At 48.9% G+C, this 26,099-nt stretch overlaps 1 protein-coding gene across 5 annotated transcripts in view; it reads right to left on the bottom strand.

Annotated features, from left to right (window-relative positions):
• Positions 1–279: 279 nt before the first annotated feature.
• PTPA (protein phosphatase 2 phosphatase activator) overlaps positions 280–26,099 on the bottom strand; it is a 41,546-nt gene continuing 15,726 nt past the window's right edge. For all 5 annotated transcript variants that reach the window (XM_024106093.3, XM_005293370.4, XM_042854239.2 and 2 more), the window contains 5 exons: positions 24,835–24,934; positions 22,762–22,886; positions 19,748–19,848; positions 12,326–12,433; positions 280–3,475 (listed from right to left, as the gene is read on the bottom strand). In XM_024106093.3, coding sequence (XP_023961861.2) covers positions 3,401–3,475; positions 12,326–12,433; positions 19,748–19,848; positions 22,762–22,886; positions 24,835–24,934 — 509 coding nt within the window. In that variant the 3' untranslated portion in view covers positions 280–3,400. The remainder of the gene's footprint in view (positions 3,476–12,325; positions 12,434–19,747; positions 19,849–22,761; positions 22,887–24,834; positions 24,935–26,099) is intronic.

The following is a 26,099-nucleotide window of genomic DNA, read 5'->3' as shown; positions in this document are numbered from 1 at the left end:
GAGGCAGTTGCCTGCAGGGGAGTGGGCCTCCAGGCCTTGCTGGTTGCGTATATTTTGTGGTAAATTTACACAAAGATCCAATAATGATGCAAACAGAGAAGGCCCGACTACTGACCTGGATGAGACAAATGTATCCTTAAGCACAAGGGCCATTCATTTTTGGTGTGAGCGATCAATGACCGGGATAGAAAGCACCCAAGAGTCAGAGCTGCAGCCATTAGCTTTGGAAGCAGAGCCACCAAATGGCTAACCCCATTCCAACACAGTCGAACACAATCACCAGGTGCAAAACACACAGATTTTTAATTAAAACCACAATATCGGAGAACATGGGGAGGTGGGATGCTCAGGTATTGCTTTTGCAGACCTGGGGGAAGCCAGGTGGTGCTTCAGGTAGTGTGATGCATGCACGTGGAACCACTCAGGGAAAGGGACAAAACCCAAACAGGCCGTCAGTTGAGATCTGACGGGGATCACAGTAATGACCAAGGAATGGAAGCAGCCTATTGCCAGATTATTGAGGGCAAGTTACAGGTGGACCAATAGGATTCACACAAACACTAGCTGCTTAAGATTCCAAATCCTTAACAGAATGAGGGTGCAGACTTAGATGGTCCATAAATAAATAATTCCATACTAGCTCCTCCTTATGTCCCCCATCCAGAGTTATACGGATGGCCCCAGTAAAGGTTGGTGGCATCACTAAAACCTAATGCAATGTAAGGAATGTACCCTTTTGGTGCTCTATTTTGCACTTTTGTTGCATCTTTCACCAAGGATCGGAGACAGCTCTGCAGACATTGAGGTCTCGGCTTTCATTTAGCTTGAATGGGAAGCCTAATTCCCATTAAAATGAAAGGGAATGTGGTGTCCAAATCTCCTAGACAACTTTGACAATCTCAGCCTAAGTCATGCCCAGTCTGCCAGGCAGCTATTATTAGACCTGTTTTACTGCACGGTAGAACTTGCCGATGGTCATGCAATGAGGCAGTAAGGGCAAGATGAGAACCAGGCCTCCTCGGTCTAGAACACTGTGCTCTGGTCCCTGAACTGCATCCTTTTAACTACAGCACCAGAATATAGAATGCTCAGGGGTCCTGACAGGTTAAAGTCTTCCTAAGTCACTTTTCCAGTGGATTTATTTGTAATTTAACTCCACAGAGATAACCTGTTAATGATTTAGGAGTAAAACAGGGATGGATTTTTCACATTTTATTTAAAATGTAAGTTGATAAAGCCACTACGTAAAAAAACAAAACCAGCAGATTCAGTTCATCTGCAATTGTCCCACGCTGCATTACCTCAGGCCCAAGCACTGAGATAGAGAGGACAGCTGCAGCTCGGCCAGGGTTTGCCTTTTTAGCCCAAGAAACAGATACTGCACCTGAATTTAAATGCATTTCTCATCCCTTCTTCCCCCAGCAGCAGGTCACAAGCTTTAGAGAAGGAAGAGGCTCATTCCAGGGGATGCAGCCAAAGAGAAAATTGTGAAAAACCCAATTCCATGAGCAAAATAAACTTTTTCCAATAATTTAATAGCAATCAAGGGGCTCAGATGGAAAAGGTTAGGCAGGCTGGCTGCAGATGACAGCAGCGGGAGAAAAACTGGTATTGCACTCGCTAAGAAAGCCAAACAAAAAAGTGCCCCTGCTAGCCCTGCTACACACAGTTGGTGCTAACCCCTGCCACAGTCCAAGCCGATGTTTATTAATACCCCGGGAGTAATCTTGCCCTCTCGAGCTAGGAACTTAAAAAGAATCGTTGTCAGACCCAAGCGAACATGTAAGATTTACCCTCCTCCGTTTTCTGCCATTCCTTTTCTAGTACTGCTAATTACCAAAGGCACGTCTAAGCCCCTCATTTAATCAGAGGTGCCCCTAAGTCTAAGCTACTGGAAGTGAGAGACTAGAACCACTGTATGAATTAAGTACGCTGAGTAAGCCTTCTAAACAACCTGCCCATCTTGGGAAACACAGAGCATATCTGGTGCTTTAACGGGGTTTTGGTAAAAATAATTGTACAGTTTGCCCCGGTAGGGTGGCAGCTGTTGCAGGGAATGAGGGAGGTGAAAGACTTTTTTTTAAGAATGCAAAAGGCTGCCCCAGGACATTGACACACATTTTGTTTCCAGCAGTTAAATAATAGATTCAAAGCCAATATACCTGCCCTATGCTGCATTCCCTACAGTAACGTCTACAGTGTGTGGGGATGTGCTACTGAATGGGAAAAATCCCTTATTATAGGGCTGTCACTACAACTTATAATCAAGCAAAAGCAGCCATGATAAATTACACTGAGGACATTAAGGCTGCCCCCATTCTAGTGGCTGCTAAACACTGCCCAGGAAAAGGTGGGTGTAGAGAAGGGGGCCGTGCCCAGCCTCAGCTGAGCCCAGAGTACTGATGGAGAGGGCACGTGTACCTGATGTGGAGTTAGCTACCGAGGGGAGGAAGTAACTGGCTCAGGCTCTGCTAGAACAGTGTCTTGGTAGAGCCATTCCTACATAAATGCAACCAGCTGATATCCAAAGCCTTCCCCCATCTCCAGCTCAGCATTCTAGGACCTAGGCTGGCAGGGGTGGGGCTCCCAGCTGGTACCCTGGAGAGGACACGGTGGTGTGAAAGGAAGACTCAAGGAAGTTTGCCAGGGATAGAAGTTGGAGGAGAAAAAGACAAAATTTTCTTACGCAGGCTAGGGGAGAGAGAGCACCCTGGCTTCATGTGACCCACAGGGATTTCCGACCACTTCTCCTACCCCTTGCAGAACACCCTTTGCAAGCAAAGGCAGCAGCAGAGACACTGGGGGCCTCCTGACACCAGGCACGTTCACACTCCAGGACCTCTTTTTAAGGTTTTCTTCACAGCCATAACAGCGAGAAATGGCTTTTTTTTAAATGGAATCGAAGGCCTGGTCTACACACCTTGGGTTCCTCAAACAAGACAGCAAAAGATTCCAGTGAAACTGTAACCACCCCACCCCCACTACATATCTTCCTCCCCTTCCCAACCCCCTACCTCCAGGGGATAAAAAACAGAGGTCTTCTTGTAAAGCCATACTAAACGTATCCCCTACCCAAACCCCATTCAAGCCACCCTCACGCCCAGCTCAGTATACGGCAGCCCTTCGAGCCACGAACAGCGTAAGACTGAACGCAGTGGAGGCTAGAAGCCCAGCCCTGGTTTTGTCCCTTTCTAGTCAGTGTGGGGAGCACTTGCATGAGCAGCTGCTCTTGGTCACTTCGTTCATGCAAGGTCGCTAAGTGCTTTGTAACTTTCTCTAGTTGTAAATACAAAGGGATGAATGGGCTGTGGGGCTGGAGAGGTGAGGAGGAGGAAGGGAGGAGGAGAGGAGGAAGAGCGCCGCACTGTCGTCTCCACTGCATCGACTCCTCCCATGGTCTCTAAGATGTGACAGGCTGGATAGGAAGCAGGCTGCCAAACTTAAAGTGCTGGATCACAGGAAACTTCTCCAGGCACTGCGGGAACAGAGAAGGAGAGGTGTAAAACCAGCGTGCTGCAGGCAGGGGATCACCCCCACCAGAAGCAGAGAAAACCAGAGCACATTTCCACTTGAACAAACAACCCAGAGTTAACCCACTTCCAACCTGAGATTGGGGCTCAGGAACCCATGTGGGCAACAAACACAGGGCAGCTCAGCTCTGAGATCCAGAGGGGCTGCGAAGGAAGAGCTAGCTTGAGGACTCTCTCCCTCAGCTCATTCCAGAGACACCATGGCCTTGATTCTGAGTGCCCATAATGCCCCTTGTCCTCCGCTGGACTTCGAGAGCTTAGCCCTTCGGCCATTCAGGCCCCGAGTGTCAGTGGAAGCAGAGGAGGGCGATTTACCTCAGTAGCCATGTCTCTATCAATACCTTTAAGTTCACCACCTTGCCACAATAAAGATCCAGGGGCAAAGAACACACGGGGAGTTACAGAAATCTATGTGGGGAAGAGATTTGCCACCTCAGCTCGCTCTGGGATCGGCAGTTCTGGCCTCTTGGATTCAAATGTTTTGCAGAAATGAGTTTCCCACGTTAATTATACATTGTCCAAAACCATATTTCCTTTTTTTTTTTTTTTTTTTTTTTTGCTTTTAGATCCGTTGCCTTTCAACTGCACAGGCTGCACCCTTATTTTGAGAGACAGATGTATCGACTGACTTTCTCCATCCAATTCATTATTTTATATACCTCTGTTGTGTTCTCTTCTTATCAGTCCCCTAACCACCCAAGTCTTTTCACTCTGTTCTCCCAGAGTGGGCTCTCCATGCCCCTAATCATTTTAGGCACCTCATCTTTGGGCCCTCTGGATAAGGTTTCAGTCGCACTGGGCACCATCTGGAACAGTATTTTCTAGCATATGACCTTTTCTGTTAACACTGATGTAACTCAGGCCACTTGCTAATGGGACGGCCATGGGAAGGAGATGCTGCTCCTCTGAGACCCAGCTGTACAGTACCAACTCCCCCAATGAACATGCAGGGACAGGACGTAAAGGAGTGTGCTTGCTCCCTCCTGCTGTTCCTGAAAGAGAAGGAGGAGCAGAGAAGAACTCCCACAAAGCCAACACAAGGATCTGTCAGGGTCCCATGTTTGCAGTTGCACAAGCAGGGACGGTGGCTCCAACGCAGAGCATACAACCAACCCGTGCACCTCGCAAGAGGCGTTTCCCAAGGGAACAGGCTGTGGTCAGGCCAAACCCAAGTAAAGGCAGGAGGAGAGAGAGAGAGTCTGAGGAATGAAAGAAGAACACCTGGAAGGGAAAAGGGTGTGCAAAGCAAACTAGCTGTGAGGTAGGGCTCTCCAGCCAGGCATCACACCTCAGGCCACACAACTGCTTCCTGCGAGCTTGGGAATGAGACAGATGCACAGCCACAATGGGAGCGGAGGAACGTGACCTGCTTCCACACACCTGAAGAGAACAGAAGGAAAGCCAGTGGGTTTAATCCAAAGCAGGGTGCATGGCCGAGAGTGGGAGCGGGTGAATCTGTGCGCTATTAAAAAAAAAAGGATTAATTTTGGATACTTTGCCATTGGCAAGGTCAAGTGTCAAGAGGAACAAGCTGGATCAAAGGAAAGACCTTTGTAGCAGTCTCTCAGCACCTGGCCTTTCCTATGGAGGGGTATGAAGTGGATCCTTGTCACGGCCCAGAGGGGCACGCAAGACTCACATTTGCGTGAGCATCCGTCTCTACAGTGCATGGCAACAACCGCTGCTGAAGGAGCAATCGCGCTCTGAACTGGGACAGAGAGCGGGGCTGGAGGACATTCTCCTCTGCTAGGGCACAAGGATCTGGTGCCAACAGAAATGGGCAGCACCATTTAGATTCTAAAATGGCCATTCCCTGCAGAGAGAGAGTAGAATAAATGGAAAAGATTTTCAAACAGGACAAAGAGGGGTATCCGCTCCAGCACAGGGAACCCAGGCTTGCGAAGGGCTCACTCCATTACGGCACAGTGGGATGTGTCACCATCATATCCTGGGGAGTTCTACAGTTTACAGGGCAGCAGGGCTACACCCAGCTCCCTCTGCCCCAGCGAACAGGTCCCTCAACTGCCTCACACCAACACCCGCTGCCAACAAGTGAGGACAATGCTCATGGGGTGAATGTGAACCAGACTGCATGCCAGGTGCGCTCCCAATGCAGCAGGGGCGGCAGCAGGCACCCACCGCACTACACACCACAGACAGGCCAGGAAGCAGCAGAAAGGAGCGCCCACAGAGAGAGAAGGAGCAATCCGCCTGCAGCACTGGAACTGAGCACTTCACTCTGCAGAGGCAGCTGCTGCTGGTGCTATTTTTAGTTGGGCTCTTGTCTTGGCAGCAGGGCCTGGGGACCCTGCCTGTGTGGGTTAGGCTGGTCGTTCTATGATGTTCTCCAGTCTGGTTACCCAGTGGAAGCCATTTGCACTGGCATTCAGACAGGGCATGGAAACAACCAATACACCATGTCAACACCTCCCTGAAGCTAGTAACTTGCTCTCCAGAATGTTAGGGCCTGTCTGTGTCAGTGAAGATACTACCTACACTGACGGGAGGAGTTCTCCCCGTGGCAAGGTAACTCCACCTCCCGGAAAGGCAACAGCTGGATTGATGGGAGAATTCTCCCATCGACTAGCCCTGTCTACACTAGGGAGTGGGTCTGCTTTTCACACCCCTGAGCTATGTAGTTATAACCGACCTAATTTCCTCGTGTAGACCAGGCTGTAGATTCCAAAGAGCCAGCTCTCACTATTATGGCTGTGAATAAAACCTTAAAAAGAGTGAGCAGAGTAAGGCCTGGTCTACAAGGTTGCCTTAAATAAGTCATGCACAAGTGGGAAAAATCCACACTCCTGAGCAGTGTAGTTAAGCCGACCTAACCCTGAGCATACAGGGCTAGTTGACAGAAGAATTCTTCTAGTTGCTGCCTCTCGGAGAGGTGGATTACCTATCCCAACGAGAGAAGCCCTACCGTCCGCATAGGTAGTATCTTCACTGACGCGCTACAGCAGAGCAGCTCCAGTGTTTAGGTGTAGAAGTGCCCTTAGAAGAACACTACCACATCCCCCCTGCTCCCCAGTCTGCATGCAGGGAGCTCCAAGCAAATTCCTAGCTTGGGTTCCCCCCCCCCCCCCCCCGCAGGAGATCCTCTCTCCACCAGGAGTTCAATGGAAGAGATTTATGCCACGGCACCAGTCGTTCTCCGGTCAGTTAGAAGAGGGATCTTTCCTCTCTCCTCTCAGCACCAGTAGGCATCTGTCTCCTGAAGTCTTGTTCAATGGAGAACTGAGTATGGGAAACTGGACAGAGGCAGGAGGGTATTTTTATGCATTAAAAAAATAATAATAAAACACAGTCTCACCGACCCTTTAGTGTAGGCTCTGACTAACTTTAAAAGGAGGAAGCCATGACGATCTGAGCACTGGTTGCACGGGGCTTAGGCCTTGTTGCATTGGATGGGTATTCCACTTGGGCTCTCAGTAAAGGTGCACTGAAAGCAATCATTGGGTGGAAGGCCCTGAGGATGAACGTTTGTCCTAAACATTCGACAAGCAGCAGTCACACCAACTGACTGCAACACCCGAGACACGATCTTTAGCTCAGGTGAGGCTGAGCTGATGCAATTGGACGTTGTTTCTTTCCAGCACGGATGGGAAGTCACGAGTTCTGCAGCCTGTCTTAACTCCCTTGCACCCCGCAGTGCCTTGTGTTTGGAAGTTTCCCAGAAGAGCCTATTCCCAACAATGAAGCTAAGCACTCCGGAATAGGTCCTTCGGGAATCCCAGAATGGGCTGGTGACAGCAGACACGTTACGTGAACGCTCCAAACAGTGCTGGCAGAAGCAGCGCTCCTGTGACGATGTGCTGAACCATAAGGATAAGCAAGAGAACCACTCCATACACTCATTGTCCCAGCCATACTTCTCTGGCACATCACAGGCACAGCCATCTCAGGCCTGGTCTACGCTGGAGGATTGGGATGACGAGTCAGGAATGCTGCTCACCACACTGCAGCAGAACCGGAACAATCCCATCATGTGGGAATGTAAATCCAGACTCCTTTTCCAGAGGTTCATCTAGATCTTCTGAAACTTCCTTAGAGAGCCCCAGTTCTCCCTGCCCTTCTGCCTAGGGGGCAAACACTTCTGCTGCAGTCACTTCTTTTAAAGCAGTCTTGATTTTGTATTTGAGAGAGAGGCAGGAGTCAGTACCTGCGAGGGGGCCTGGCACGGTGACAGCACACCCTTCCGTGGGCGAGCGGGCCTTTGTCTCCACTAACCGAGCTGAAAGATCCATTGCTGGCATGCCGGAAACCAGCAAGCACTTGCATGGCTCCTGGGGGGAAGGACGACAGCTCACCCTCCCCCAGTGCGGAGCACAGACGGGGTTTACAGCCAGAGGCAGGCAGCTGTCATGGTGCTGTCGTCATCGGGGAAGCAGTGGGATTTCTGAGAAGGCCCCCAGGCCTGTGGAATTCCAGCAAGGGCCAGAGGTCAGGCTGCTTCCAGCAGAATTCAACTTCTTCACAATGCACAGAAACCAAAACAAGTTGGAAAGGTTCTGAGACCGGAGGTGGGATGCGGCAGGGCTGAATACCTGCTGGGGAAATAGTAACCCTGGAGGAAGCCCCTGCAAATGCTGAGAGGAGCCTTCAGGGAAGCAGAGCTGGAAAGCTGTGAGAACATGTAGGCGAAGCTGAGCCAGAGGAAGGAGAGAGCAAACTGAAGCCTTAAGACCCTGGTTGGTGGAGCTGAGGTGGCTTCTAGTATCTCCACTGCCCCCAGAGGTTCTACAGGAGATGTGCTGCTGTAGAACTTGGCTGGTTTGGGTTCCTGCTGAACAGATTCCACCACTAAAGCAAAGCATGGGTCCACTACATGCTACTTCTGGCATAGCACCTGGGCCTCAAACATGTGCAGGGTAAACTGAGGAGCTCCACAAGAGGCAGGGACTCCTCCTCCAGCCACCCTGCCGGAAAGTGAGGCCAGCGGTTCAGCAAAGAGACCTCTCCTCCTCCAGCACCAGCAGAAGCAGGATTAGTGTCTCTCCTGCAGCCTTTGCAGATGGGATTGGGACTAGACTAGTCCTGATGGAAAGTATTCCCCATTTGACTGCAGCTGAGAGGGAAAGGACAGGAAATTCAGAGTAGGCTCAGGAGAACACACCACAGCTGCTGCATTAGCCATGCTCCATTCTCTGTCCTTTGATGGAAAAGAGGATAAGAAAAGTCCCTCTCACTTCCAGCCAAAAACTTCATCCATTTAAAAAAGGCAGAAGATACTTTGTTTGCAACCCACTGCCCCATCCACAGGCCTTGTACACAGAATCCTTGGATCCAGAGAACATATCCCACTCGCAAGGGAATCATTCCTATTTTAGGTTTGCTGCATTCAAGAGTCAGAGAGGTGCAAAGATGAGAAAGACGCAACCAGTTTGCCTTCTAAACGACCCAGATCTTAGATCTTATTCTTGACAGTTGCCCCATATTGTTATGTGGCATCAAATAGTTTAGAGTGGATGGACTTCCATCTTCTCCAGGACAACTGGTAAAGAATGACCCCTTCCCCTTCTTTCTTGCTGGCTCCACTTGCCTGTTAGGATGATGTGGCAGCACTTCAGTGTTTGGATGACATTGGATGCTTCTCACCATCAATCACAGCAGACATATACCTGAGAAGCCGTTAAATAGCTGGAACATTGCTGGCTTGGTGCCGCCATACTGAAGATTGAGTTAATGTAATCTAATCAACAGCAAGAAGCCATGGGGGAAGAAAAAGTCAGTGGCCTTGCTCAGATCTTAGCCAGCCTGAGAGAGCAGCGAGAAAGAGTGAGCGTTCACAAGTGAGAAAGAACAAGAATGCAAATCCCCCCCAGCTCTGTCAACAGCAGCTGCCTGCCTGGGGGATGAACGAAGATTCAAGCCAGCAATTAGGAGCTCTCTTTACCTAAGTATTGTCTGCTACCATTGGCAGCATGGAGAGAGAGAGAGAGAGAGAGAGGGGTAGGGATGGCAGAAGGAAGGGTTGGCAAATGCAGTGCTGCTGGGAGGAAATATAAACTTGCTTCAGGGACCAGTAGCTAAGGGCTAAGATTTTCAAGAGTGATTTTACGTGCCCAACTTGAGACATCTTGAGGGGGCTTGATTTTCAAAGGGTGGAGGCTCACTGCTATCTCAAGGTGCCTCAAGTTGGACACCCAAACTAAAAAATTACTCATCACTTTTGGAAGTTCTTGGCTAAAATTTGCTCAGCCATAGTAAAAAAAACCCCTAAAAATAAAAAAACCAAGACACCCACACCACTATGGCTAAAAGCAATGCTCAGCATCATCTGCTATGCTCCTGTCTGATCTCACAAACGGAGCAGGAACTGCTGGAATCAGTAGTTGAATGGGAGACGTCCAAAGTAGCTAGCAGGAAATGGTGCTGGTGAGTCTGTATCCACACCAAGCGAAGGGCCCATTGTGGCATTCGGAGCGCCCTGTGTGGTGCGAGGGCCTTTTGGAGAAGATGAGATCCTAGCCACTTGTGGTTACTGGAGAGCCAACAGCACTTTTTAACAGGAGCATTAACCCTATTGTCCTTGTCAAAAGGTTCATCCTGTCAAAATAAGTCCTGCAAATTTCAACTGTACTCTGCATTTTTCCACTTCTTTCCTAAACTACTGTATCATGATATCGCACACAGGTTAAAAGCTTCTGCATTTCTCCCCAGAGGTGGATGCATCTCTCTAGGCATTTCAAGAGCACCCATTAGCATTGTATCCAGGTGCCTGTGCGTAGTTTGCATTTCAGTCAGTAACTGTAGGAAGGAAGGAAGGAAGGCACTACACAGATGTAAGAGTTAGTATTAACAATGTTGGTGTCTTGGTCACAGCCCCCAAAGGATGTCAGGGATGAGGATACATTTAGCACACCCCCCTTGAAATGGCCAGACACCATGACCACTTCCCAGTCTCAAGAAGTGCTTCACAGACACAGACAGTTCCTTGGCAGTCCTGCGAAAGCAAGAGGTGAAGAGATTTGCTGTAGCCCAGAGGAGGAGTCTGTGTCAGAGGCAGGATTGGACGCAGGCGTTCCAGGCTTACTGAATCCTGCACTCAGAGCACTAGCCAGGAGTAGTAGTACTGGAACAGCAGTTTGCATATATTTATGATAGGAAAATAGCCCAAAGGCAAGGGCCGGGTCAGGGGTAAACAGCAAGCAGGTCACTCTCACACCTTGGTAGGTTGGAGAACCCCGATGTGCTTTAATAGTCCTCTTGGAGCCACATCCTCTGCTAGGGTAACCACAGGCTCGGATGGGTCACCCCAGAGAATTTGGCCTCGGGTTTCTTACAGGGCAGAGGCCCCAGCCCCGGGAGCAGTACTGGCACTTGCTGTGGCTCTGGTGTAGACACAGGAGGCAGCACAAAGCCGCTGAGCTGAAGGAGCCAGAGAAGCAGGGGAGCAGTGGGGGGGCGGGGGCATTACCCCACTGCCTGGCGATCCCAGCTCTTCAGAGGAAAGCTGAGCTGCAGCCGGAAGGAGCCAGCATGGTCCCTGGGAGTGACGCCTCACAGATTAGAGAGGTATGTGGGCTGGAACCTAAACACAGGATGTGAAGCTCAGAGGAAGGGAAGGGGGAGGGGAGAAGGGAAGGGAGAGAGTGGAGGAGGATAGGCACAGTTAACCCTTTCATGCACTCGCACTGAGTGGTGCTGCTTAGTCAAGACTCTGCCTTATCTCCTGGTGATAGGGGCATGGCCTGCTTTGGACCTGAGAGCACTGAGGAGGATATTAACCCCTTCAAAACCTACACGTGGGGAGCGATGGTGCCTCCAGTGCCAGGCAGCTACACTGTACAGAGTGCCACACAGGAAGGGAAGGGCACTAGCTCATGGCATTCCGCGGTCTTCTAACCCTGCACAGGCCCATGACCAGAACCCTGCCGCTGAGCCATGCCAATGTGCTTCCCCAGCAGCAGAACAGTTCCTTCGGCCTACAGCTCCCCTGTCCTTCCCCCGGAGGCGCAATATAGGTGGAAGTGCCTGTCCAGCTTCCTTAAGTGCCGCAAGAGGTGTACATGTAGGTGGGGGGAAGGAGAGAGATGTTACAGCCACAGCTGCCCAATCCCCCAGGTCAAGGTTTACAGAGCAAGTCTCATGGGCTGACCGCACAGTGGAGCAACAGGGCTGAGGGGAAGGCAGGCTGCGGCTGTGGCCTTGTCTACACACCAAAGCTGCATTGATTTAACTGATTTGGTGTCTGACAATGTGGGCAAGCTGCAATCAAGAGCAGACACTCAGATTGGTTCAGGAGTCTCCACACGGGGGTTGGGGAGGGGGCAACTGATCTAGTTCAGTTTGGGCAATTCCTGTGTATGGATCAGCAGTACATTTGCTTCAAGCAACAGCTCTTAATCTGGACACCTAGAATTAGCACGAGAGAAAAAGAGAGAGATGAACAAAGGCAAACATCATCTAAAGACTGAGGTAAGTGTGTTAGCTTTGGGGGAAGCTCAGAGGTAGTCCAGGCCCAGCCTCTCAGAAGAGATGTTATATGTATCAGTGTACAGTATGTATGGGAGGAGCTTGCCACAGGCTCTAGAGCCAGACTCTCCCACCAGGGGGGCGCTATGGGGAGCGGCATAGGAGGGTGGTGCTTTACGCAAGCCTTAGCCTCTTGGAGCAAAAAGTCAGTGGAGGATTGCTGGCTCTGTAGGAGCTCTGAGGTGCCCTGCTGTGGGAAGTGATGCACTAGCAGAAGAACAGAAGAGCCAATCTGAAAGGTTGCTGTGACCTGCAAGGCAGGAGTTGCATGCCGGATCAGGTGAGACCACACTCATCTCTCCTTCCCCTTCACTCACCTCTGCCTTGTACATGCGGATGAGACCCTGGTTCACTTTGGACCAGGAAGGTACAGCGCTGATGTTCCACAGCTGGTTGGAGTGTTCAGCGAAAGGGCCAGTCTTCATCTAAAACACAGAGGAAGAGAGCTAAGGGAGCCAAGCCAACAGGGAAGTTTGTGCACCATCCCAGTGACTCACAGTCACGCTCACTTCAACAAACATTCCTGCTGGGCTGTGTGACCCAAGCACCATCCATGTCACCGCGCCCTCCCCTCCTTCCTTCCACATGCCCTCCTGCAGCAGCACTACCACCCAAGGAGAGGGGTATCCCAGCCCCCCACACCCTGAAAGCGTTAAGCATTTTTTGCCCCACATTCTAGTCTAATCACATTTTTTCCTTCTCCTTGTATGAATTCATTAAAGAACAAACAGTCCAGCTCAGCGCTGCTCCCATTCTACCCAGAAACCTCCCCATGCAACACTGCTGCTGGGCTTTCCAAGAAAATGACTCATTCTCCATTCAGATCAACAACCAGCAGCAGCCACCACCACCGCCAACCGTGAATACAGAGGGCAACGCAGGTTGGCAGCAGTTCTTGCGCTTGGATCCAAACCCTGCACCTGCCATGAGCAGAGATGGGCTACAGGGGGTCTAGCAGTTCTTTCAAGTTCCTGCAGTTCACGTTGCTGGTGAAGCTGCAAGGCTCCACCTTACAGTAGACGCAGCAAACGGGCAATGGATTTAATTTTTTTTTTTTAACTATAGTGTTTAATCATTGATGCTAGCTTCTTTCCAGAGATAGATTTTGGGGGGTGGGGTTAGGGGGAGCTAAACTCGGAGACAGCTGCCTCTAGATTATCCTATTGTTTGCCACTCTCCACCAACTAAACAGACCCTTAGGGAGAAAAAAATAATGCAGCCAATCTGACTGAGCGAAATTCTCATGACTTCATAAACCACAAGGCCAAAGCTCAGGCTAAAAAGGATCATGGGGAAATAAGAGTCTTTTTGACTATCATGATAGGAGCACCCTGGGTCTTCCATAACTAACCTCTCCCCCCCCCCCCCCCCCCGAAACACACACACACACACACACACACACACACAGCAAGCAGGGAAAAGCGTTTATGCTTTTGAAGCTGCCTGCTGGAAAAAAGCTGATCAATCCATTTGTGAGAAACTGCTGCCCTTCTGCAGAGGCAAAGTGGCAGCAATTTACAAGGAAGAAGAGGAAAAAAAAAAAAAAAAAATCACTCAGAGGACAACATTTAGACTCCATTGACCTCAGGGCTGAAGCATTGTGGGTAACGGTTCTGTAGTTCTGTCTGCTCTGAACAGCTGCGATGAGAACACAGATGAATTTCTGCTTCCTCTTTGCAGTTCTTCTGAGCTGGGGAATGACTGATGAGCCACTAAACCGTTCCTGCTCCCCTTCGTTTTGTGTGTGCGCGCACATGTTTTCCTTGCAGATACAAGATGAAACACACACAAAATTAAATGGAGCTGGTGTGTTATTAAGCACAAAGCTTTGGCATCCCATCATGACCAGTGGGTGACTGAGAAGATAGTGCACGTCAGGGGGTTATACTGACGAGGTTTGGCACAGTCCAGCTGACATGTCCCAAGTCTCATGTGCTCGAGATGCACTGCAAGGCAGGTTTTAAAAGCATCTCTCCCTTTATGGAAGATTCTGCTGCATGCATTTCAGCGACAAGCCTCATTCTGTTCTCCAGTCCCTCCTTCGTTCAGATTGGCACAGCCCTGATCAACCCCTTTGGCTTTGCTCCTGGCCAGAAAGAGTTAAGGCAGATGGGAAGCTCTGAAAAAGCCGGTTAGGATGGCCAGACCCACGTTCAAGCCATACAGGATTTGGGCGCTTGGAGCACCTGACACATCTGTGACCGCGGCCTTCCTAACCCGTGTCCGCTCCAGCAGAAGACTTTGCTATTGTTTCAAACTGGGGAGGGAGGGCAGAGAAGGAGAAAAAAAAATTAGCTCATTTTAGCCACAAAGGGAGAAGAGAGAGAAAACGAGCGAGCTGGAGAGAGCGAGAGAGACAGCAAGAGCGCTGCAGTCCCGCAGTGACCCCAGGGGAATGTAGTGAGTCAGAGCAGCCATATTGAGCAGGAAATTACTCACAGACGCTGCGTTCCTGCCTCTCTGTTCCCAAGAGAATCAGCCTTTTGTAAATGGTTCCTCTGTCAGTAACTGGAGGGGGAGGGGGGGACGGCTCTGTGCAGTGCCTTCCTGTCAGTTCCTTCCCTTCCAGCTGAAACCTGAGCCCTCCCTTCCCAAACCTCCAAATTTAGAAGCCAGATTGAAACTGAAATTCTTCATTGCCTGCCCTTGGCTCTTAAAGGAACACAGCCCTGTTTTGTTCAGGCTTCAGCCCTCTGCACAGTTCAGCACACACACAATGCTTGGGCTTTTCCCCTATATATACACACCGCAGTCCTACAGATTATACTGGAGATCTGACAAGGGACCAGCTTTATCTTTGTCTCTTGCAGAGGGCTCTGCATACTGTAGGCACCAGATAACTAACAGCATCGGAGAGACAAGGTGGGTGAGGTAATCTCTTTTATTGGACCAACTTCTGTTGGTGAGAGAGACAAGCTTTGGAGCCACACACAGCTCTTCTTCAGGTCTGCATGGCTCAAAAGCTTGTGTCTCTCACCAACAGAAATTGGTCCAATAAAAGAGATTACCTCCCCCCCCACCCCTTGCCTCTAATATCCTGGGACTGACACAACTACAACTACACTGCATACAACACCATTCAAAGCACCCAGAGATATCACAGCCCACCAGTGATTGGCGGGGAGGGGGGGGGGGAGAGATTATGCAACAGCAGATTATTTCTTCTGAAGGGTTTTTTGGCTGAGGAGAGGTGGGGGTGATGTTCTGATACTTGCTTTTTGCCATTCTCTTTTTAAACACTGCTGTTTGAACATGGAAGTTAAAACCAGAGAACGAGCCAGTCCAACAGGCCTGATTCAGTAGTAGTGATACAACGTTGCTGTGGCACATTTCACCCACTGTTACATACGTGAATAAAGCCTCACATTTTCCCACCCAGCACATCAGTGTTAATTCCATTTTACAGACAGGAAAATGGAGGCACAGATTTGTTCAGTTCATACTCTTTACATTGCACGGCACTTAGAGTTCCCTTGTCCTAGGCACTGTAGGAACACACAAAAAGAAACAGACCCTGCGCAGAAGATCCTGCAATCATTTTAAATTACTTGCCCTCGGTCACAGAGCCGGGGGGAGTGCGGGGAGGGAAATCCAGGATTCCTGACTCTCAGTCCCCTGCTCTAACCACTACACAACACTCTACTTCCCTTTACACACAGGGAACTCTTATTGAGGGACCAAAGCCATTTAGGAACCATCTTTCAAAGTCATTCTATAATTAGTTAACTTATGTAACATTTGCTGCAATACTCATATAGATTACAGGGAGCATTAAAGAAGAGTTTTAGTGGATTCAGATCAGACATTGTGTTACTGTTACTTTAACAGTTTGAGGTTTAATACACACACAAAAACAATGTAGTCTAGTATCTATATTACTGAAACATCACATACAGGCAAAGGAATAAAGAACTCAAAGAAAATACTGTATTTAAAAAAAAAAACACCACTGTAGTTGCTATTTTTTGAATGGTTCAAAAGCAAGGAATGATCCGATACCTATAAAATGCACTCAGTCTAGGCTATGTGTGTATGTAATGTTATTAAGGGAAAGCAGGCTTTCAATCAAGGGGATTCGAAGAAAAAAAAGCATTAAAGTAAGTTTTAAAACCTTTTTCCCTGTTATTTTGCCATGATATTTGTTGTTTGTTCAGCTTGTTGATTTAATGGACAGAAAGCTGGTATTAAAAGCTGTTATAGCTCCACCTAGTGGCAGTAGCAACCTCTCTCCATGAAACGAAACAATTACATTTCAAAAGATAAATCTGTTTGAAACAATATTTATGATAAAATATGGTTAAAATATCCCATGTTTGATAATTCAGCTTGTCCCAAGTCTTTATCTGCTCACCCAACAAGAACCCAGAGCAGCTTTATGTGCCACTAGGTGGCGCTATAGCAGCTAGACATGGTACTTTTAAAAATCCAGATTCCACCAGCTCCAATGAAATTTGTGGGACAAATATTTATTTATTTAACAAGAGCCAGAAAAAACTAATTTTTGCAAGGGAAAAAAAATGACTAAAGAAGTTTTAAAAATCCACTTCAACCTATCAAGTGTCATCTGTATTTTGCTTATAGTTTTTTATACCCGTGCACAGAAATGCGTATTTGTAATATACCCTCAATACAGGAACAAGTTACACATCCCAAAATTAAAATAAATCTTATGTTGGACCAACTTCTGCTGGAGAAAGACAAACTTTCAAGGTTACACAGAGCTCTTGAGGACCTGAAGACCACCTCTGTAGGAGCTCAAAAGCTTGTCTCTTTCACCAACAGAAGTTGGTGCAATAAAAGATATTACCTCACTCACCTTGTCTCTCTAATATTCTAGGACCAACACAGCTACAACAACACTGTAAACAATAAATCTTACAGCATCTTGGCTTCAGCTTTCACTGAGCAGGAAGCACAAATAGATCCGCCCCAGACACAATTTTTTTTTTCCTTTGGCATTATATAGTCGCATGTTCTCAATGATATTTGGTTTCCATTAGGTTATTTTTAAACTGCAAATCAAGGGTTAAATCCCAAGAGATGCTAAGCACCAGCAGCATCTGCTGGAATCAGTGGGAGTTCCAAGGGCCCAGCACCTCTCGGGATTTGGTTCAAAGGGAGCTATATGCCACTTTTAAGAATTCACTATACTGTTGATTATAGTGGGGTGGGTGTCATATCATGCGAACCTGTCTGTTTGATCACTAATTTAGCAAGAAGAGATAGAGAAAAAGGGGGCACAGAAGCATAGAATAGCAAGAAAAGAGTGGCACTGCATGCATAAAAATTGTGTCAGCCTCTATTTCTAGCAGGTTACCAGAAAAGCGATTGCTAACAGGAGTAGAGTGCACAGTCTTTGCTCTCCCCACCGAGACTTCATGGGAATGAGCACCGTAGACATGTCCAGCCAAGACTATTTGCAGTATTGTAGCCATGTTGGTTCCAGGATATTAGAGAAACAAAGTAGGTGAGGTAATATCTTTTATTGGACCAACTTCTGTTGGTGAAACATACAAGCTTTCAAGCTTCATAGAGCTCTCCTGCAGGTCCTTACACCTGGGGGAATTCTGCGCCACTGCACGTGCACAGAATTCATGTCCCCTGCAGATTTCTTTGCTTCCCCGCAGAAAAATGACTTTCTGATAGGGAAGCAAAGGGAAGCTGAATCACCCCATAGCTGCGCAGGTACATTGTTTCGGGCACCCAGAGCAGCTGGCAGAGAGATAAATCAGTGCAGGGCTGGGGACACTCCAGTCAGTGGCTCCTACCCTGAGCCCGGATCAGCGGCTGGGCTGGAGTCAGGAGAGGATGGGACTTCCTCTTCCCTGCAAAGAGTGTCAGACCCACCTCCAGAAACCTCCCCCAGCTGCAGAAGAGCTCAGCATCTTCCCCTGCTTCCTGTCCCCATCACTCCTCAGCTGTGGGGGGAAGGGTTACTGTACGGGGAATTGCTCCTCCGTCCGCCCAACCCCCATGCATCTGGACCTCCGATACCCAGACACCCCTGCCAAGCCTCACCCCGTATGGCCTGAACCCCCCAGCCCTCCATACCTCAACCCCACCCTACTGAACCTCAACCCCTATATTTGGAGCCCCCTGCACCTAGAACCCCTGCCTCCAGACCACCCTCCACTGAGCTCCTTGCACTCAAACCCCCACCCTGACAAGCCCCACCCTGAGCCCCCTCATCCAGACCCCCATACCATTGACTCCCAACTAGCTGCACCCAGACCTCCACTCCACCAAGCCCCACTCCCCCAGCTGCACCCAGACCCCCCTGACGAGATCCCCACACCCAGACCCCTCTACTGAACCCCAACCACCTTCACCTGGAATCCCCTGCAGAGTCCCATTGCCCCTGCACCTGGAACCCCTGCAATGAGCCTCTGTGCATCCAGATTCCCCCCACACCTAAATCCCCCGCTGAGCTGCCTTCACACAGATTGTCCCACACAGAATCCTCTCACCTGACACCTGGATGCCCCCAACACTGAGCCCCTCCACACTTGGATCCTGCCTAGTTGAACCTGCCTGCCCCACACCTGGTATGCCTGGGGCAGAAGGGCAGGGCCCTATGGTGTTTCTGGGGCAGGCCCAGACCTTGTGCTGTGTCAGGGTTGGATACAACCTCACCACTGAGTCCATGTCCTAGGGTGGGAGTGGGGAGGCTGCAGGGTGGTCTCCCACCTTTGTGCACCCAGTGACCTATGCTCCCCACTGCCATGCTGCAGCCTCTGCATTTATTTATTGACAAATACAACTTGCAGAATTTTAAAATCTTGTGCGCAGAATTTTTAATTTTTTGGCACAGAATTTTTAAATTTTTGGCACAGAATGCACTCAGGAGTAGCAGGTCTAACACTCTGGTTACCTTCCCCAGATCTGAAGAAGAGGTCTGTGAAGCTCAAAAGCTGGTACCTTTCTACCAAGAGAAGTTGGTCCAATAAAAGCTACTACCTCACCTACCTTCTCTCAGCCTAGTCAGACAAGCCACTCACACCATGTGGCTGCAGACAGGAGGCAGTAAGCACCATTGTTTAGAAACAGTGCCCTCTAGTGAAGATACACTGAATGTTACCATAGAGGGGCTTTGCCAAACCTTTTGCCAGCATTATTTCCCCCATCCCAAGATTCCATGATACACTTTAATGAGGACATGGTTCTGGACGCGTTACCAGCGAGGGACATCTCCCCTCACTAGCTCACAAGAATGGATATTTAATAAGTATCTTTTACCACAGAGAACCAATGGCCAGGCTGAGATTTGGAGCAACCCAGGCTCTGTGGTGGGTTAGGGGCACACACAGGTGACCCAGATGCACTATGGCCCTGCCAAAAGGCTTATTGCTGAGAGAGGGATAGCTTGGAGTACCAGACCTGACTGAACAAGGAACACCAGCCATTTCTCGCACACGTGTTCTGAAATCACATACCCCTTGTCTTATCCAAAAAGGTGTCCAAGGCGATCTATCTGCTTTATTTACCACCCCTGGCAAACCCCACTAAATCACCCATATCTACCTCCCATGCAGCTTCATCACATTCACTCTCAACATCCCTGCCGAACTCATTCAAGAGGAGAGTCAGGGGCTTGTACAAAGGCTCAGCCACATGTTCCACAAAGATGAACCAAAATACAAAAGGAAGAGAAAGCCACAGCAGGCACCCAATAATCCAATCGCAAGAGAACCCAATGCAGCTGAGAAGTCTCTCGATGGGGTAAGTATCCCCACCCTCACCTCTGTAATGAACAGGATGCACTCCAGGAACATGTAGTCCTTATGGTTTTCATTCACCACCTTCTCGTCAACAAAGTGCCGAGGTTCCAGGTTTGGGTGTTCTGAAAAAAAATTCAGATGTCAAACCACCTGGTCTCTTCCTGCTCCAGCCCCTCATTATAGACACAATCCACTTCAATACCTTCCGGTGAGATAGAGACAGAAGTTTCATACTAGGTCACCTAACACAAGGGTCAGTGAAGGATTGGTTCCTACCGACCAGACATTGCATAGGGCTTTATCCAGTGGAGTTTAAATGTCTCCATAGATGGGACTTTCACACATTTGCCTCGGGAGACACTTTCACAGGTTTCCTGGTGTGTGACCTGTCTTAATTTCATCCTTTCATTGTGCCACCCTCTGTCATCTGTCTCCCCTCCTTGACGTTTGTACCATTAAAATACTGGTAGGTTCAGGAGCCCATAGCCCTCAGCTAGCAAAGCTACATACACATTCAGTCCTTTTAATCTTTCACCAGCCTGTTAACCAGGTTGGTTGCTCTCCTCCAAGGCTCTTCTCTGTTTGTCTACATCTGTCTGGTAAACGAGCAAACATTGATTTCTAAAGTATTCCCTCAGACCTCTTTTTGGCTTTTGTATATGCCCATGCAGCCAGTTTTCCATCCATTCTGTATGGTTTCCAGCCAAGACAACATAAGTTACGAGATTTCCTGACACACATTACCAAAATCAAGTTATATTACAACTACTCCATTCCTTTCACCCACTGATTTTGAAATTCAAAAATGTAACATTTGGTCCTTATAAACCCATGACTTCATTGGTCACAGCTTTTTATCCCCTAAACACTTACAGATACTCTCTTCTTAAAGTTCGCTCCATTATTTTACTAGAGACTGAAGTGGAATTTACTGGATGTTAATTGTCAGGCTCAGATCATTCTTCCTTGCTAGAGGCCATATTTCTAACCCTAAACTCTAAGAAAGCGATGCACTAGGTTCACTGACTGTCTCTAGACCCAAGTCAATAGGATTAGTTGTGATGTCCTGGGTCTTTAACCCAGGTCTGGGAGTCCCCAGACAGCTGTCACATCCTGGCCTTCACCCAATAGCTACTGAAACCAGGTGGGCTGAGACACTACTAGGGCGATAGCCCCAGCCAAGGCACCATCCACAGGAGCTCTGATTGGAAGATGGCCCAGCTGCACCGACAGGTCCAACTACGCTATTTAAGCCAGGAATAGGAACAGGAAGTTTGTCCACGTAACAAGGTGGTTTTCTGTTGTGCCTGCCTTGGAGCCTCTTGTGTCTACTCCTGCACTCAACCCTGTTCCTATTCTGCTCCCGGCTCCTCCCTTACCTCTGCCTTCACTCCTGTTCCCACAGTGCTTGATCCTGGCCTCTCCTCCTGCCCTTATGCCTCACCGCCAATCCTCAGTGACCAATCCTGGTTCTGAATCCAGCCTCTGACTTCTGACCCTGATTCCAGCTTGACCCTTGGTTCTGGCATTTTGCATCTGACCTCGGCTCTGACCCTCAGCTTTGATTCCTGGTTCCAATTCTGGCTTGACCTCAAGCTCTGGTAACTGGCAGTTGACTCTGTTGCTGACCCTCGGCTTCATTCCCCAAACTGTATGCCTGCTCCGCCCACTAGACCTGACCAGCTATGTCCCGGTCCATAACATTTGTGCAATGAACAATATGATGAGGGCTCCTATCTATGTATCAATGGTATCTCGCAGCACAGCTCCAAAGCAGAATTATCCTATGGACCAGCCAGTGCATTGTGTCAGATGCGTGCTGCCTGTTGTGATCAGTCTAGAGTATGCATTATTTTTTGTTTACAGTAGCACCTAGAGGTCCCTGCTGAAATCAGTGCCCGCTTGTGCTAGGTGTCACACACACCCATTAAGTCAGAGGTGGGCAAACTACGGCCCGCAGGACCCCCTGAGCTCCTGGCCTGGGAGGCTCGCCCCCGGCCCCTCCCTCGCTGTTCCCCCTCCCCCGCAGCCTCAGCTCACTGCGCCGCTGGCGCAATGCTCTGGGCAGCAGGGCTCTTGCAGAGCTGCGGCCTGTCCCAGTGCTCTGGGTGGCGCAGCTGTAGCACCACCAGCGCTCCAGGCAGCACGGAAAGGGGGCAGGGAGCAGGGGGGTTGGATAGGGGGCAGGGGAGTTCAGGGTGGTGGTCAGGGGTGTGGATAGGGGTCGGAGCGATCAGAGGGCAGGGAACAGGGGGTTGAATGGGGGCAGGGGTCCCGGGGGAGCAGTCAAGGGCAGGGGTTCCGGAGGCAGTCAGGGGACAGGGAGAAAGGGGTGGTTGGGTGGGGCAGGGATCCCAAGGGGGCAGTCAGGAATGAGAGGAGGGGTTGGATTGAGGGTAGGGGGGTGGGCAGGAATCCCAGGGGGACCGTCAGGGGGCAAGAAGCAGGAGAGGTTGGATAGGGGGTAGGGACCGGGCCCTCCATACAATTTCAGAAACCCAATGTGGCCTTCAGGTCAAAAGGTTTGCCTGCCCCTGCATTAAGTCCTTGCCTCAAATAGTTTACTATCTAAACAGACAGAACAAAGGAAGTGTGCCCATTTTACAGATAGGGAAATGAAGCCCAGAGATATTAAGTGACTTGCCCAAGGTGGCCCCAGGAGTCTATGGCAGAGCTGGAAATTAAACCCAAATCTGAGTCCCAGCCCAGTGCCTTCACAGTAAGAGCAGACTGTAAGCCACTCAGGGCAAAAAACTTTCTTTTTCAGCACCAAAATACACCCAGGAGTCTCAATAAAAAACAGGTGTACTTTAAGGTGTTTCAACATTTCCACTGTAACCCTCCTTTTTCACAGTCTGACCAACTGGCTTATTTTGAAAGCAGAGAACAAAAATTCTTAACTTCAAGCAAACTTTTCAAATCAGCTTTTTTTAAAGTCACACTTAGCTAGAAAAAAAATATCCCGAACCACTGATGATCTTCACAGTGAAGGACAGAAGGGGAAAGAGACCAACGTTTTGTAGGTGCGTTAGTACCTATCAGTTGGGAACTGCCCCATATGAAGGGCAGAAACTGGAAGTCATCCAGGCCCCAAACTCCCTGGCTACCAGCTGGTTCCATCCTGTAAGTTTTCTGGAGTTTCCGCATCACCTCCAGGTACCTAAGATAGAGAAGAAAGGGAAGGGCTAAATAAGACATCAGGTGTAAAGGCTCAAGGCCTCTCCTCCCTGCTGAAACAATGGTGGGTTTCCAATCAGAAAACCCATCTACATATACAGGAGAGAACCAGATGCCCCAAGCTCCTTCTCTCTGGACGCAGCACAAGCACGTGATCCAGTCCAACAGCCTGCTGGCTGAGTGAGCATCAGGAGTCCAGGCTGGAGGAGAAACAAATGACAACAAACCATTTGTGAAAGGCAGAGGTTTGACTCAGTCTGGTTCACAGCAGGGTTAAGTTTACAGCTATCTGATATTGGCTTTCTTGTACCAAATTTCTACCTCTTGGTTAACCAGAGGACAGGATACACTAGTATAAATAAACCTGCCCTACTCATGTTACCCAGACAGCCCCTGCTTAGGAGGAAGAGGTATCCAGAGCCTATTTTGGTCATTCAACTATACATAAGAGGCTAAGCAGGGAAATCAAGGAACTGCACTTTGCCCAGAGGAGATAATGTAAGTGGGTGATGGTGACAGCATAAAAGGCAGCAGAGTGCCCAAACCTTTTGATGAAGATAGAGCTAGTACCTGTGGATGACAACTCTGACTCACCGCAGAACATATTCCGTCATGCCCATCACTCTGTATCCGCTCTCTGTGCCCATTTGTAAGGGGACAAGAGGGAGTACGCTTTTAAAGGTGCTCCTTACAGACCAGGATCAGAACCCTGGATCTAGGACTTGCATACAGCGCCCTGCATATAACGCTGCATGCTCGATAAATGTTCTGCCACAAGACTATAGAGAAAATTGGGCCTGATCGTAGATTTAATGGCAAACACAGCACTGAGGTTTTTACTGAAGTCAATATAAAAAAAAAGGGAGCAGCAGCTTTTGAACACCATCCCTGTGTATTTTACTTTGCTGCAAATTTTTTCTGTCTGTTGCCTAATAACAATGACACTTCCCCCCATCCCCCAGCTCTTTTCATCAGAGGATCGCAAAGCGCTTTACAAATATCCCTGATTTCAGAGTAGCAGCCGTGTTAGTCTGTATCCGCAAAAAGAAGAACAGGAGTACTTGTGGCACCTTAGAGACTAACAAATTTATTAGAGCATAAGCTTTCACAACAGTCCCTGTGAGGGAGGATTGATCATCCCCACTTTACAGATGGGGAAAGTGAAGCGCAGAGAGGAGAAGCGACTTGCCCAAGTTCACACAGCAAGTCAGTGGCAAAATTGGGATTAGAACGTAGGCGTCCCAATGGCCAGTTCTCTGCTTGCACTACTACAAACCCCACCTCCTGCATTGTGGCAGCTCTCAAGAGGAGCTATGGAGGGTTTGCAGGTTCACAGACTGAAAGGTCAGAGGATACCATTAGATCGTCTAGTCTGATCTGAGTAACACAAGCCACAGAATTTCATCCAGTTACCCCTATATTGAGCCTAATAATTTGTACTGATTACCCTGTATCTTCCAGAAAGCCATCCAGTCTGGACCTGAAGCCATTAAGAGATGGAGAATCCACCACTGCCCTTGGTAGTTTCTTCCACTAGTTAATCTCCCCACTTGTTAAAAAAAATTATCCTTTATTTGTAATTTGAATGTGTCTGGCTTTACCTTGAGTCATTGGTTCTTATTATACCTTTATCCACTAGGTTGGAGAGCCCATTAGCAGCTGGTACATTTTCTCCATGAAGGTATATATACACAGTGATCACATCACCTCTTGTCTTGTATTTGGGGTGGGGACACATCGATTACTGTCCCTCAGGCAGTGTAACAACACAAAGAGTGTGGGGGCACATTATGACCAGATAGTAGTGAGAATTAGGTGTGGTGGACTGACAGTTGCAGGCCACATGCTTTATGACCAGTGAACCACAGACAGATTTGAGGGGAAAATGCCCTAGGAACAGCTCCACCTCACCTGTACTTGCATTGCCTTACCGGTTAAACACTTTGAAGACAATGGCCAGCTGGTCATCCACCCTGAGAACACCAATTTTACACAGGCAACAGAGGAAGGCAGCGAATGCCGCTTCGTGACCTGGGATTGAAGAAAAGGAGACAGACAAAACATTGGTAATTCCCATCACAGATAAGCTCCCTGCAGGTGCTACAATGGCTCTTTGGAGGACACAGCAATCACATCCCCATGAGCGGCATAGCCCCAACCAACAAAGGCTCCTTCTTACTTGGATAAGATCACAAAAAAGACTCCTTCTATTATTGACACCCAACAATAATATTTCATACCTACATAGCACCCGCTATCCAAGGATCTCACAGTGCTTCACATCCATTAACAAATTAAACACGTACCCTTGTGAAGTAGCGAAGGATTAGTCCCATCTGTAAAATGGGAAAACTGAGACACAGGACAGTTAAGTGACTTGACCAAGACCACACAGTGACTCAGTGGCAGGATTCAGAAGCCCTGAATCTAGTTCAGAAATTGAATCACTAAACACTTCTCTTGCATCCACATATGAACACCCTCCCTGTTCATATTTAGGGAATTAAGATGTCAGTTTCATCTCTCAGAGTGGCAGCCGTGTTAGTCTGTATCAGCAAAAACAACGAGGAGACCTTGTGGCACCTTAGAGACTAACAAATTTATTTACCTGCAGAATGAAATATTTTGAGAGCCAGGCACTGAGACTGGAGTGTTGGGGCAACTCCCTTTCTTATGAGCTGATCAAGAGGATGGGGGAGCCGGAGAATTCCAGAATAACCCAGCGAGGGATGTGCGTGTTTGGGGGTGGACACAAACACTCATTAGCAATTAAACAGATTTCCTCCTACTTTCAAAAGGCCCTATGTCAGAGGGACATTAGCCCTGCTCCACCCCAGGGAAATGCACCGCCCTAAGGTGCCCAACTGTCAGCCATGGCCCACCCGCTCTATGCAGCTTTGTCCTCTGGCTAACAGTGAAGAGAGCAGAATAAATGCAGCACTCAGAAGAGCCCATAAGATATTGGGGCTGGTTGCAGAAAGGTGCTTTTATTTCCCGTTGGGTGGGAGAAACTACGGCAATAAAGAGAGTAAATAAAGGAAGCGGCTCCGCTTTATAAAGCCGTGCAGTTGCTGGGATATGAACAAGCTGCACCTAAGGTCTAGCTGTGCTGAGCTGAAAGAATACAGAACCCAATGCTCAAGACAGAGGAGTGGTGGAGAGACTGGATTTCCCTCACCAAGCTGCAACTGACTGA

The sequence above is a fragment of the Chrysemys picta genome, chromosome 18, assembly GCF_011386835.1.
Source record: "Chrysemys picta bellii isolate R12L10 chromosome 18, ASM1138683v2, whole genome shotgun sequence".
NCBI lineage: Eukaryota > Metazoa > Chordata > Testudines > Emydidae > Chrysemys > Chrysemys picta.
Note: the sequence above shows the minus strand (reverse complement) of the source record. Positions and strands in the feature narration are given on the sequence as shown.